The 12,960-nt window shown below is 41.0% G+C and overlaps 1 protein-coding gene across 1 annotated transcript in view; it reads left to right on the top strand.

Moving 5' to 3' along the window:
- OSBPL1A (oxysterol binding protein like 1A) overlaps positions 1-12,960 on the top strand; it is a 208,454-nt gene that overhangs the window by 88,467 nt on the left and 107,027 nt on the right. The window contains exon 17 of the mRNA XM_060170508.1: positions 12,062-12,178. Coding sequence (XP_060026491.1) covers positions 12,062-12,178 — 117 coding nt within the window. The remainder of the gene's footprint in view (positions 1-12,061; positions 12,179-12,960) is intronic.

Here is a 12,960-nt window from a genome sequence, read left to right on the forward strand (position 1 = left end):
GTGTAAATTTACATGTGCAAGAATATTAGCCTAAAGTTTAGCCTAATTAACCTCTTTACGCCTTTAAAATTAGTCATCAGGATTAAGTAAGATAATTGTAAGCAAAATGCTTAGCATAGTTTCTGACACATAGTAAGCCCTGAGTGTAAGTCCACGGTTGTTATTGTAGGATGCTGTCTAATTAACACTTGTGACCCCTTTTCTCTGATGGCATCTTGGAGCTTCTGTGTCTTTAATATTGGTTTTATCTTGTTTTGGGAGGAGGTGGTGTTGTCTAAAAAGAAAATGTATTTGACTGTGGAATGATTGTGTTGTGTTTCCATCCTTATTACTTATTATTTAAGAGATGATGGGCTACTTAAGTTCTCTGAACTTTGATACCTTCATCTTTCATATAAAAGAGACCATGTAGAAAGTCATTAAGAGCCCTGGTCTGAAAGTCTAATGGACCTCTTTTAAGTCTCAGTCTTTCCCTAACCAATTGTAGGACCTTGGGCAAGTTTCTGAAGAATAAAAATATGTGAACACCTGATGGTTGGGTGTGGAGATCAGATGTATGTAGATGAATAATAGGTATATAGACCATATTAGCATATCACAAGAGCACAAAGTATTCATTTAGTAAATGGCATTCATTGTTTTTAGAGTATTTTAAGATTTTTCTTTTTAGTAGTTCTATGAAATACCAACCCTGTGGGGCCCTCAGTAGAAATCCATGGATTCCCCTCTGAGAAATACAATTATAGACGATGAGAAGGCCTAAAAAATATTTGAAAGGTAAATGGCATCATTGAAGTGGGTCTTATCAAGTAGTTAAGAATTACAACATAGGAATTTAATCGCTTAATTGAGGTCAGAGTGGAATAATTGTGCACTGTAATGCCTTATGTATCAGGCATCATAAATTTTATTTTCGTTATCCAGAAACTTTATTAGAAGAGCAATGATAAGCTTGAAAGCACATAGACCTGAGTCCATTTCCTGGTTCTGCTATGTAATCTCTGTCTTCACCTCAGTAAAACACAATCTCCTTTTCAAAGTGGTGACCAACCAAAAAAGAGTGTTTTAAGAAGTAAGTGAGATCCGATTGGCAAAACTGCATAGCACCAGTTACAGAATGGGGACCCGATAGGTGTAAGTGACCCCAGCCCCAGCGGCAGAAAATACGTTTTTATTCTAATCGTTTTTGAGGACAGTTACTCTGAATCTTACACATTTACTTCTTAAACTGAAGCTTTCATACTTTATCTCTTCTGGGTGGTCAGGATTGTCCTTTTGTATGTTTGTAATTACTCTTTGCCTTAATACAGAGATACCATCAGGGGATAATGTTTACAGGACTCTTTTGATTAACTGGCCCAATCCTGCTAATGCTTTTCAAATTCCTTTTTACTCCTTATGGTTCTAAAATTTTCTTCTCTCCTGTTCTTTAGACCAACTGGGTGCTTGTCTCTAGCAGCGGAATACTGATCCCTTCTGATTTACTCATACTAATCTCCCGTTTGTTAAAAAGAAAACCAGTAACCAAACTTGGTAAAATTATGTCCACAGTAAGAGTAAGCTGGCTTAGTGTGAGAAACTTGGCTTGACAATGAGCACAGGCTTTAGGGCCTGGGGCCTTCTGGTATGTGGGTGTTCTTTGCTTATTTGGAGATTCTCTGATACAGCCTAGATATTCCAGGTATCCACATGACCTCTACATAAATGAGGCATTATGAAGGTGTATTTTACTTGAAATAACACTACTTATGTTGTCGGAAAAAACCTGGCAATATATAAGATAAGCTGTAAAGTTTGTGATTGATCTACTAAAGGCAACCTTACTGTATTTTTAAAAAATTAATTAATTAATTTTTGGCTGTGTTGGGTCTTCATTTCTGTGCGAGGGCTTTCTCTAGTTGTGGCAAGTGGGGGCCACTCTTTATCGCGGTGCGCGGGCCTCTCACTACCGTGGTCTCTCTTGTTGTGGAGCACAGGCTCCAGACGCCCAGGCTCAGTAGTTGTGGCTCACGGGCCTAGTTGGTCCGCGGCATGTGAGATCGTCCCAGACCAGGGCTCGAACCGATGTCCCCTGCATTAGCAGGGAGATTCTCAATCACTGCACCACCAGGGAAGCCCCTTTACAGTATGTTTTATGATATACTTGGGAAACATACTATAATAGAATGTGAAGGCTGTGGTTTTTCTTTAACCTTGTTTTGAGAGTTCCATTCAAAAGGCTAGAAACTGGTTTCATGAATCATTCTTTCTACGGTTCCCACCAGAGGTTGGTATCAGAAGTGGTTAAAATGTCATTCAAAAGTCATCATTGGTGCCCTCTGGGTCTGTGTATTATTGAGCTCCCCTCGATATTATGAGTCTAATCAGTTTTTAGTGTAAACTCACTTATAAAATGTTAAATCTCCTCACTGCTAAAGGGATGTAACCCAAACGTATGGTTGGGAAGATAGTGATGCCAAGCTTGTGGTGTAATGGAACAATTCAGACTCTCAGCTGGAACCAACCAAAGGTCCTTGCTACTCTGGACCAGGTGTGAAAGTCTTTGGAGAGAATCCATGCCCTCATGTGGACTGATAACTCTATAAAGTCATGGTTTCTAATACTCATTTAGCTTCCTGAGCTGTTCAGAGTCCTTTAATCCCTCTCTTTTTCATTTGCAATGTTTGTATCTTTCAGGCCTTCACCCTTCTCTCTCTCATCTCTATTCTGAGCAAAATTTATTGTCAAGCGTTAGGCGAACATTGTACATGCTGCCAACTCCCTACTAGTCCCTCATTCCGATTTTTATCTTTTTTTCCTTTTGTTGGAGGCATCTGTCTCCTATCTTCAAAAACAGCTACTCTCTTCTTCTGAATTCTCCCTTGTAGCTTTTATCTCCCTACATCCCTTTCCAGTTCCATTTTTGAAAATGTGATACCTTCTGTTTCTACTTCTTTATTCCTCAACTAGTCCACTGAGACCATTCTTGCCAATATCTCCTTGTTGCTAATCAGAGAACATCTTTAAATTATCTTGCTTGTCTTTTTAAAGGGTCTGGCATTTGACTACTGCTTGCTTTTTGGAATGCTTCTCTGTGATTTCCATGGTGCCTCCCTCTTCTGGCTTCTCTTTCCTGTATAGCAACTCCTCCTCAGTCTTCTTCTAAAGCATCTTTTCCTTCTGCCTGTGCTTTGCATGTTAGTATTCCCTAGGTTTCTGTGGGTGGCCTTCTCACTCAGCATTCTCCCTGGAGAATTCCCACTCCTTCAACCCAGAAATCCATGATGATTCAGGTATATCCACTTTGGATCTTCTGAGCTATGAACCAGTTGTATCCAGCTGCCTTTCGGACATTTACATATGGATACATCAGAGGCATTTCTAAACCAAAGTGCCTAGAACCGAGTTACCGATTCAACTCAAAGTTACCTGTTGGATAATTCAAGCCGGAAACATGGGAGCTGCCTCTGGTTCGTTCTTCCTCAGCCCCATTTTTAATCAAGTCCTGTCATTTTTACTTCTTGTATCTCAGTTGTCTGTCTCCTCCAAGCCAGCACACAGATTCCCCATTGCCATTCTGTTAGATAAAGTTCTCAGGATTGCTGTGTTGGATGACTGCTAACCATTTCGCAATCCCAGGTTCCACCCTTCAAAATTGAGTTAATGTCCCTCCTAGTCTAGGAGTTCCTTGCTGTTGCAGCGCTTATGACATTGTATCATTATATATTTACTTGTCTGATTATATATTTACTTGACTGGAGCTCCTCAAGTAAGTATCTTATTTTTGTAGCGTCTGTTTCTAGCATAGTGCTTGGTATTTAGTAGACAGTTAATAAATACTTGAATAAATGAATAATGAATGTACAAAGGAAAGAATACAAGCTTTTGGGTCAGACCAGTCAGGACCTAAACTCTGCTATCTTGACCCTGAGCAAATTAATATATGTTTGGGAATTCCATTTCCAAATCTGAAAATGAGAATGCAAATGAGTTATTTTATGCGCAGTTCCTCAGTACAGTGCCTGGCACATTTTAGGTGCTTTGTAAATTGCCTTCTGAAACAAAGTAGCCTTTGTTGTTCATTGTTTTGTTCTGCTGCCTGGTACTACTTTTGCAAACTGAATTCTTTCTCTAATTTTTAGGGCCTAGGGAGAAAGATTCTGTAGCAAGGTCTCTTCTTCAGTGACAAATGTGACTTTTCAAAATGTGATAATATTTAGTCACCAACTGAGAATGGAAAAAAAAAACAAAACTGCCTTTTCAAAGACACCTTGAAACCTCACCGACATTAATTCCCATTTTTCCGAGTGTGGCCTTGTCTCATCTTTTACACGTTTTTCATCTGTAGTGCAAATACAGCCACCACTGCTGGAAGGGCGAACTTAAAGTACCCTAGGATCTTGTCAAAGAAATACTCAATTTTGTTCAGTATTACTCTGCTTCCCAAAGTCGAGGACAGATTTGTATACCTTAGAAAGGTTTAAGACTGCTGTTTGTTTTTCCTCACCAGAACCTCATAGTTAACGAGGAATTTCATTAGCCTGAACATCTCACTTTTACGTATATCATGTATGTGGTGGGTCTTACTGACCTTTACGCTTTCGTCCACCCTTTAGGGGTCGCCAGAATCAGAAACACCTATTTCACGTGAGTAGGTTTCACGTTAGTAGGGTCAATACTGTTGTTTTCCTCATTGCTCAAATGGTAGCCCAGGAAGTATGTGAAAAATAAATATGTGCAGACTAGCTCAGTCTTTGTTGTGGAATCGGACCGTTAACTCTTAAGTGTAAGCCTGTGTGTCAGTTACCTTCGAATGGAAGACTCCAGAAGAGAGGATCCCTCTCTGCTTTTCCCGGGGGGCAGGCTGGCCATTTAAAAGTTGCCAGGGCCGCGTCCGCAGGACCGGCGTCAGTACAGCGCCCGCTCCAGGGCCGGGCCGGCGCCTCCACGGATGCTCGCAGAGCCCGGGGAGCGGTGCCACCTTCCCCGAAATCCCCGCGCGCTGCTCCCGCAGCCCCCTGACAGGTCCCTACCTGCGCCTCGGAGCGAGCGGGCGCCGCAGCCGGGGAGAGGGAGGGGGAAGGGGAGGAGGGACGGAAGACGCCAGCCGCCGCGGAGCCGCCCGCCGCAGGCCATTTGCCGGCGGGAGTCCTGGAGGGTGGCGGTGTGGCCGAGGGGCCATCGCGGACCTCGGGCGGCCCGGGCGCAGTCCTGGGCCGCGCCTCTGCTCGACCTCGCCGGAGCCGGGGGGCGGGCCACGCGAAGGTGACTTCAGGGAGACCTTGCGGTGCCGCCCTGGGTCGCGCCTCCGGGCTGGGCTGGAGTGGAGGCGGAGGAACAGGCCGAGCGCATTGCTGCTGGAACCTCGAGGAGCGCCGGGCGGAGCGCGCTGCCGGGGAGCCCCGGCCCAGGTGGGTGGGCGAGTGCCTGCGCCGGGGCAGCTCGGGGACGCCCGGGGACGTCCGGGGACGCCGGGGAGGGAAGGAGGAGGGTGGCCCGACGAGATCCAGGGATGTAAGTGGATCCAAGAAGAGTTGGGCGCGAGTGTGTGGAGCGGAGCGCGGCCGCGGGCGTGTGGGGAGGGGTGCGCGAGGCCGGGGACCTTACCCGCCCGGCCGGCCGTGTGTTTGCATCGGTTCCTGCGGGAAGAGCCGCTGAGGGGTAAAGCACGTGAACAGATATTTTTTTCGGCTAAATACTGGTAGTAGGTCAGGTAGGGCCGGAGTGGGAGGAGTAAGGCACTGAAAGACATTATTGTCCTAAATAACCTTACAAGTTAGTGATTTTTCGCGTGTCTCAGCCCTGGCAGACATTGAGATGAACTTACCATCCGCTGTTCAGAGGCCGCTAAAATTCCCTGAAAAAAACGAGGAGGGGAGATGCTTGAGTGGATTGAGAAGAGAAAGGGAAATTATACTGGGGTCGGGGAGTGGGGAGGTGGCTTTTAACTTCGTTTTGATTAGGGATTTTTGATTACTCATAGGCTTCCTTTGTAGCCCAAACCAGTGGAGAATCATGGTCCCCAGCATTCACAGCATGTGGCTAGTTTCGTGTTTTCTGTTGTGCAGGTTTTTTTCTGGATTTGGAGGGAGGGTGGTACTAAGGAGGGGAAGATGCCAGGGAAGAGCTTTTCCAGCTTTTGAGGGTTATTAAAGCTATTAAAAGTTCCTTAATTTTAATTAGGTTCAAAGACAGAATGAAGGCATTTCATTTAGAAGACAGCATTGCTTAGCAGGAATCTTTTGCAAAAGAGAAAAATGCTTGAAATGCGTGTTGGTGGAGTAATGTGTAGGCTAGAATATAGGGATCTAAATATAAATTTTCTTTTCAGTTTGAGGACACACCACAGTTAATCTCCGGTCCAAATAATGTTTGACCTGGAAGCTGATGACTTCGCAAGTTAGCTCAGCTTGAGTTGAGTAGATGTTTAATCTGAACATGAAGACCCAGAGAGCTATTTTAGCCTTTGTCCCAGTACTACTTTTTACTAGATTGGGGGCCTAAAGGCATTTGTGTCACTGTGAATATAATTGCAGGACTCTAGTCTTCCCTCTTTAGGAGCTCTTTAAACATTAATTTTAGGGGATTTCATTGATGGTTAAAGTGAACCCCATAATGGCCCTTCCCGTAGTTGTGCACTGTGCAGAACAGGGAGAAATTAAAAAGCTTATTAGGTTTTCCATATTAAAAGCAAATGTATCTACTGATAATCAAGGTACTATATAAATATGATGCAAGCACATATTAAATATTATATATACTTCATAAAATAATTATGCAACACCATACTTTAAGCTCTATGTACAGTTTTTGACTTTGTCATTTACATTCTCTTAAAAAGGATTGTGATTTATGGTTGTGTAGTTATCATTGTGTATATCAGCTCCATGAAGATTATAAGAAAACTTCTAATTCCTTTAAATAGTAGGAATTTAGAATTTTTACTTAGTCCACATTATTCCTGAATTTTTAGCTTGTTGTGTATATAATCCAGAAATATACTGCTACAACTTAGTTTTGGAAGCAGCTGGGACATAAGTTAAATAAATGTGAAGTTTGTGTAAAATGAAGCTGGTTTGCGTTTTGGTAACGTCTGTGAAGTTTTTGAACAGAAATACATAAGATTTTAATTAGTAGTGTGAAGTGTGTTTGTGTGTATGTATTAGCCTTGTGATGCTTGGTATGACCCAAGATCTATCATCATGAGTTTTTGTATCTCACGATAGTACCAAGACTGTAACCTGGATGCAATTGTGTTCGTCTTGTTCACTGCCGTTTTCCAATCAGAGTGCAGTGTCCGACTTCTACTCTAGCTAATGAGTTTTGAATGAGTTATAGGCAGACATAATTTTCCTCTCATTTTAACTTCAGAGTGTTAAGGATGTAACCCCTATACAACTTTATAATGGTGCACCATAGATTTGATATCTATTACTTTATGTAAAATTTTCCCCTTAATTCAATAAGTATTTACAGAATGTTCATCTTGTCAGATACTACTGTACCAGCCTGTCTTCATAAAACTTAAGAGATTACTGCAGGAGCCAGATGACTGACTAGGTTCTTACAGAAAGCACAACATACACAGGGGGAAGAGAAAGGGATGAATTCCAGCAAATAGTTCATTAAGACTGGAACAGAGTGGGATAGGTAATGAGAAAGTCAAGGCTAGATCAGTAGAAGCAGGGTCGGTCTTCTTGAAAGACTTTGTAAAATATGCCTGAAGAGTTTGGATTATTTTGGGCAGTTAGAATCACTGAGAGATTTTAATCGGGGGGGGGGGGGAGATTTAATCAGATTTGTTCCTTATGAGAAGGATTAGAGGGCAGGCCTGAAAGCAGAGTGGCCAGGTGCAGGAATTCGAGAGAGAGATAATCAGAGTCTGAGCCTAGTTGGTGGCTGTGGAAAAGGAAAGGAAGATACAGAGCAGAGAGAAGAGAGACTTTGAGATATACAATATGAGTAGGAGCTGATCATAGATGGAGTGTGAGGAATGAAGCCGGTGGAGTTAGATGACCCCACATTCATGGCATAAGTCACAGGATAGAAGGTGGCTGCAGTAGGGAGGAAAGGGGAGGATGAGTTCACCTTTGAACACGATGACATCTGAATAAGGTCATCCTGACTTGTCCGATAAAAACTGGGGAATCTTTAGTACCGGGAGCCACCTGATTAAACGTGGTGATCGAGGCTGAAGGAGTAAATAATAACACTAGGAGAAGTGTCGTTTGAAGTTTGAAATCAAACGATGAATACTGTCTGTGGAAGAAAGAGAGCCAGTGGAATGCACTGAGGAAAAGCAGCCTGGGGGGCCAGGGGACAAGAGGTCCAAGAAGGTGAAGTAGCAACTGAAACGCATCTGTTCGATTTGGTAGCCAGGTGTCTTTGATGAGGGAAGTTTTAGAAGCTTGACAGCATGAAGCCTGACTGCAGTGAGCAGAGGAGTGAGTGGGGAGTAGAAAGTAAAAATAATGAAGATAGACTGGGGTTCAGTATCTGTAGACAGTCCGTGAATAATTACAGTTTTGTTCCTTCCTTTCAGTCCTTACACCTCTTATTTAGTTTTCTTCTTTCTACTGTACTGGTTAGGGCCTTCAGGACAATGTTGAACAGCAGCCGAGGTGGTAGGAATCCATGTTCATCCCTGGTATTTAAAAGGAATCTAATGGTTCCATGTTGAGAAAGATACTTGGTGCATACCATTTATCAGGTTAATGAAGTTCCCTTTCATTCTTATATTGTTGAGTTTTTTTTTTATCATGCAAGGGTGTTGAACTTATCAAATATTCATTTACCAAGAGAATCATGACGTTTTTCTTTTATTTGTGAAGGTGGCAAATTATATTTTTAGATTCTTTTTATTGATAAGCCATCCTTGTGTACCTGGACTAAACCTAAGCTGGTCATGATGTATTATTTTTAACATTCTCCTCAGTTTGGTTTGTTTTGGTTTTTAACATCTGTTTATAAGTGAGATTGGCTTGTAATTTCCTTTTTTTGTTCTGTCCTCATCAGGGTTTATTATCAAGGTTACACTGGCCTCATATAGTGAGTTTGGGAGTATTCTGTCTTTTGCTGTTCTCCGGAAGAGTTGTATAAAATTGAAATGGTCTGTTCTTTGAAAATTTAGTGGAATTTTCTTATAAAACCACCTTTGCGAGGTTTTTTTTTTTTTGGACCAATTACATGTATTTAATGGTTGTAGTGCTATTTTAGTTTTCTGTTTCTCTTTGGGTCAGTTTTGACAAGTTACATCTTTCGAGGAATTTTATCGTTTCCATTTAAGTTTTGAAATTTGTTGTTATAAGGAAGTTCATAATATTCTTTTATTGTCTTTTTAACTTATGTCCATTCTGTAATTATGTATTCCCTTTTCTAATCTTCTTCCATTTTCTTTCTTCTAATGTTTATTTGGCTATTTCCAAATGAATTTTGCTCTCCTTGTAAGATCAGTCTCATTAAGGCTTTGTTTATTTGATTATTTTTCAAAGAACTGTCTAGCTTTTATCTATTTTATCTTTTTCTTTTAAATTTCTATAGTTATCTCTGTCACTTTTCCTTGAGTTTATTTTCTTCCTACTATCTATACATTTATTATTCTCTGTCTCCTTAAAGTGGATAATTTGTTCCTTTCCAGATTTCAATTCTAGATTTCAATTTTCAATGCTAATTCTAGTATTTTGTAATATAGTGAATATATCACTGCTAGCTTTATCCATTACTTTGATGATTTTATAGACTTGAATAATACATTTCCTAGACTTCATCATTCCAGACCGAGAACTACTAATATTTAAAATATCTAAAGTTTCTGGAAGGTTTTGACTACTTCCAATTTTTTTTTTTTTCTCTTACCCAACTTTCCTTGTTTTCATTGCTTGGCATTTCTCTCCGTTTCTCTTCCCCACCTGCTGCTCAGCTTCTTCCTCTTTTTCCCTCACCCCCTCTTTTCTACCCCTAGATACTTTGTGCAGTGGAAGAAGAATGATCGTCTTCCCTTGCCCTCTGCCCCCACTTTTTTCTTCTGTCTCCCGGTTTTATACACTCTAACCACCACCACCACCCCCATATCTGCAGGATTTTTCCATTATCTGCTCAACATTGTTCATCTTGCTCTTTCCTTCTCCTTAAAACCCTGGCTCCAGCACCAAGGAGGAAAAAGAAGATAATTGGTGTCTAATTTTCTTTAGATGCTCAAAGGTTCATCATTATGTACCTGATGATTTTTGTTATTCCTAATACAGTCCAACTGATGGCAAAGTTAGGGAGAGTATAGGGCAGGCCTAGGAAGATGGCATAGATGGGTAGAGTCTGAGCTGCTATTACCTGGAGTCCTGAAATACGGGCTCTGGTATTAGTGTCTTTTTCCTTGCTGTCTGACTCTGGGCCTCACATTGCTCCTGTGTAACAGGGTTATTAACACAGACCCCTTCTCTCTATTTCATGAGTTGCTGTGAGACTCAAATGAGATAAGGATAAACCCATCAGCTTTATGTTAAGGCAGTCTTCCCAAGCTTTATTTTCAGAAAAGTATCTTGAAAGGATTTTTTGCTCAATTCAGGGACAGAGAAGTGGCGTTCAAGTGGTCTGTGGCCTGGGGTGCTGGATCAGAGAAACCCTGGTGGGAAGCAGCTGGTGGTGGTAGGAATGGCCAGAGCACTGGAGCTCCGCCCAGTGGTTGAAAGGGATTCAGAAGAGGTGTCTGTCCTCTGGGGAAAGGAGCTCATAGCCTCCCCGGATGGAGAAGTGGACACGTTGTTACGTCCAGTGGTTGGATCCTAAGCTGCAGTGATACCATCTGTTCCTTTACCTATCTTTTTATTTGCCACATTCATGACACTGTGCCTTTTTGAGGTACTTGAGAAATCACCCTTCACTTAAAATGTTGGTATGAGGGAGATTTTGTTGTTCTGGGTTCTGGACAACTGAATTGCAAATGAAGTGTGGGAATATAATTCTCCTTAATAAAATTTCTTAGAAATGATTTAACTTCGAATATTTTCTTCACTTATTTTTGTTACTTTATTTTGTGGTATGGATGAGTTGTTTAAAATCACAAAGTCATAGACTCAATCTTAGATTGCAGAGCATCTACAGGTCTGGTGATTTTCAGGTTTTATTGGGTGCTAAAGTAGATGCCAGCGTACGAGAGAAGTAAAGTAAAAGAACCTCCTCATCCGCTAAGGTGCCTCCGTACAACACAGTTCGAAATGGTCGTTACGGTTGATCGCGTCGCCTCCATTCTTACAGGTGAGAGTAGGGCCTGGAGAGAGGGTTCGATACCTCCCCGAGTTGATGTAGCTAGGAGGGGCTACACTTAGAGCCAGATCCAGGGATCTGCCTCCAAATTCAATGCTGAAGAACAACACACTATATCACACACAGCTTGAATTAGGAAAATTCATCCGTTAGAGAAGACAGTCCACCTTGTTTCAAAGCTGATGTGGACATTTATAAGCTAATTTCTCGATTCGACAAAAGGATACCGACTTTAAAAATAACCAGATGGCCAAGAATATTTCAGCGTCTCTGGATTATGCACAGAATACCTTATTCCAGGTTCGCAACAGGAAACACTCTCCATCTTTTTGCGAAAATTTTGCTTAGTTGAAGTCACATTTTTGGAATATATAGAATTTATCCATGTCTCTAAATGTTCTAAATTTTATCCTAAAATAAAACCATCAGAATGCTACAGCCTGGGCTCTATTTTCTGAAAAATGTCCCTCACTGAATTTTAAGTTGGAATTACACCCTCCATTTCTATTCAGGGGCATTTCAAAACAATTTAGCTTAAGTGGCATTATTGATTATTTTGCCCTCAAATACTCTTAATCCCCTATATATTACCCTGAATGAGAAATTAGAGCTAAGGACAAAGAGAGAGTTTGTTTTCCCTAAAGAAGTGATATATTTTTTTCCTTGTGGATAATTAAAAGGGCATAATTGTATTTCTCTTTCTGTTTTGGCCTTAAGAGAATTCAGAGCCAGATTTGTGGCTTGTCCATGGTACCTGTGTAGTTGCCATCACTTGTAGGTCTTACCCCATTATTGTATCAGAAGTTGTTCTGTGTTTTCATAGCCTCCCAGTTTGGAAATCACTGGATTACAACATTCTCTTGTGAATTGGTTGGACATGGCTGTGCCGCAGAGTGCATCCAGATGTGATGATGATAATTTGGGGATTTTTCTGCAAGTAGTGAGTGCTAAGTAAATAGTTGTTAAAACGTTAGGAACAGATTTGTACTTAATACTGTGGGTTTATTTTATGTGAAGAACATATACATTTTGATATTAGTTGACTAGATCATTTCAAGGACCCAACTTAAACTATGTGATATGTTACAACGGGAGCCTTTTTTTTCATGTTAATGCAAATCAAACTGTTTATTTTATATTTGGAGAAAAAATTTTTAATTATTTTATTTGTGCTAGAATTTGCATAGCATAAAATTTACCATCTTAACCATTTATAAGCGCATAGTTCAGTGACACTAAGTACATTCATACCGTTGTGTAACCATCACCACCATCCATCTCCAAAACTCTTTTCATCTTCCTAAACTAAAACTCTATCTACATTACACAGTGACTCATCCATCATTCCCCTCTCCTCCTAGCCCTTGGAAATCATGCTGCTACTTTCCGTCTCTCTGAATTTGACTACTGTAGGAGTCTCATATAAGTGGAATCATACAATATTTGTCTTTTTGTGAGTGGCTTATCTCAGCATAATTCCTTTAAGGTCCATCCATGTTGTCACATGTGTTAGGATTTTCTCCTTCTTTAAGGCTGAATATTATTTCGTTGTATGTATATATACCACATTTTGTTTATCTGTGCGTCCATCAGTGTTGTGTTTGGGTTGATTCAACCTTTTGGCCGTTGTAAATGATGCTGCTGTGAACATGAGTGTACAAGTATCTCTTTGTGTCTGTGCTTTTAATTCTTTTTAGCATATACTCAGAAGTGGAGTTGCTG

This window comes from Lagenorhynchus albirostris, chromosome 14, assembly GCF_949774975.1.
Source record: "Lagenorhynchus albirostris chromosome 14, mLagAlb1.1, whole genome shotgun sequence".
In the NCBI taxonomy this organism is placed as follows: domain Eukaryota; kingdom Metazoa; phylum Chordata; class Mammalia; order Artiodactyla; family Delphinidae; genus Lagenorhynchus; species Lagenorhynchus albirostris.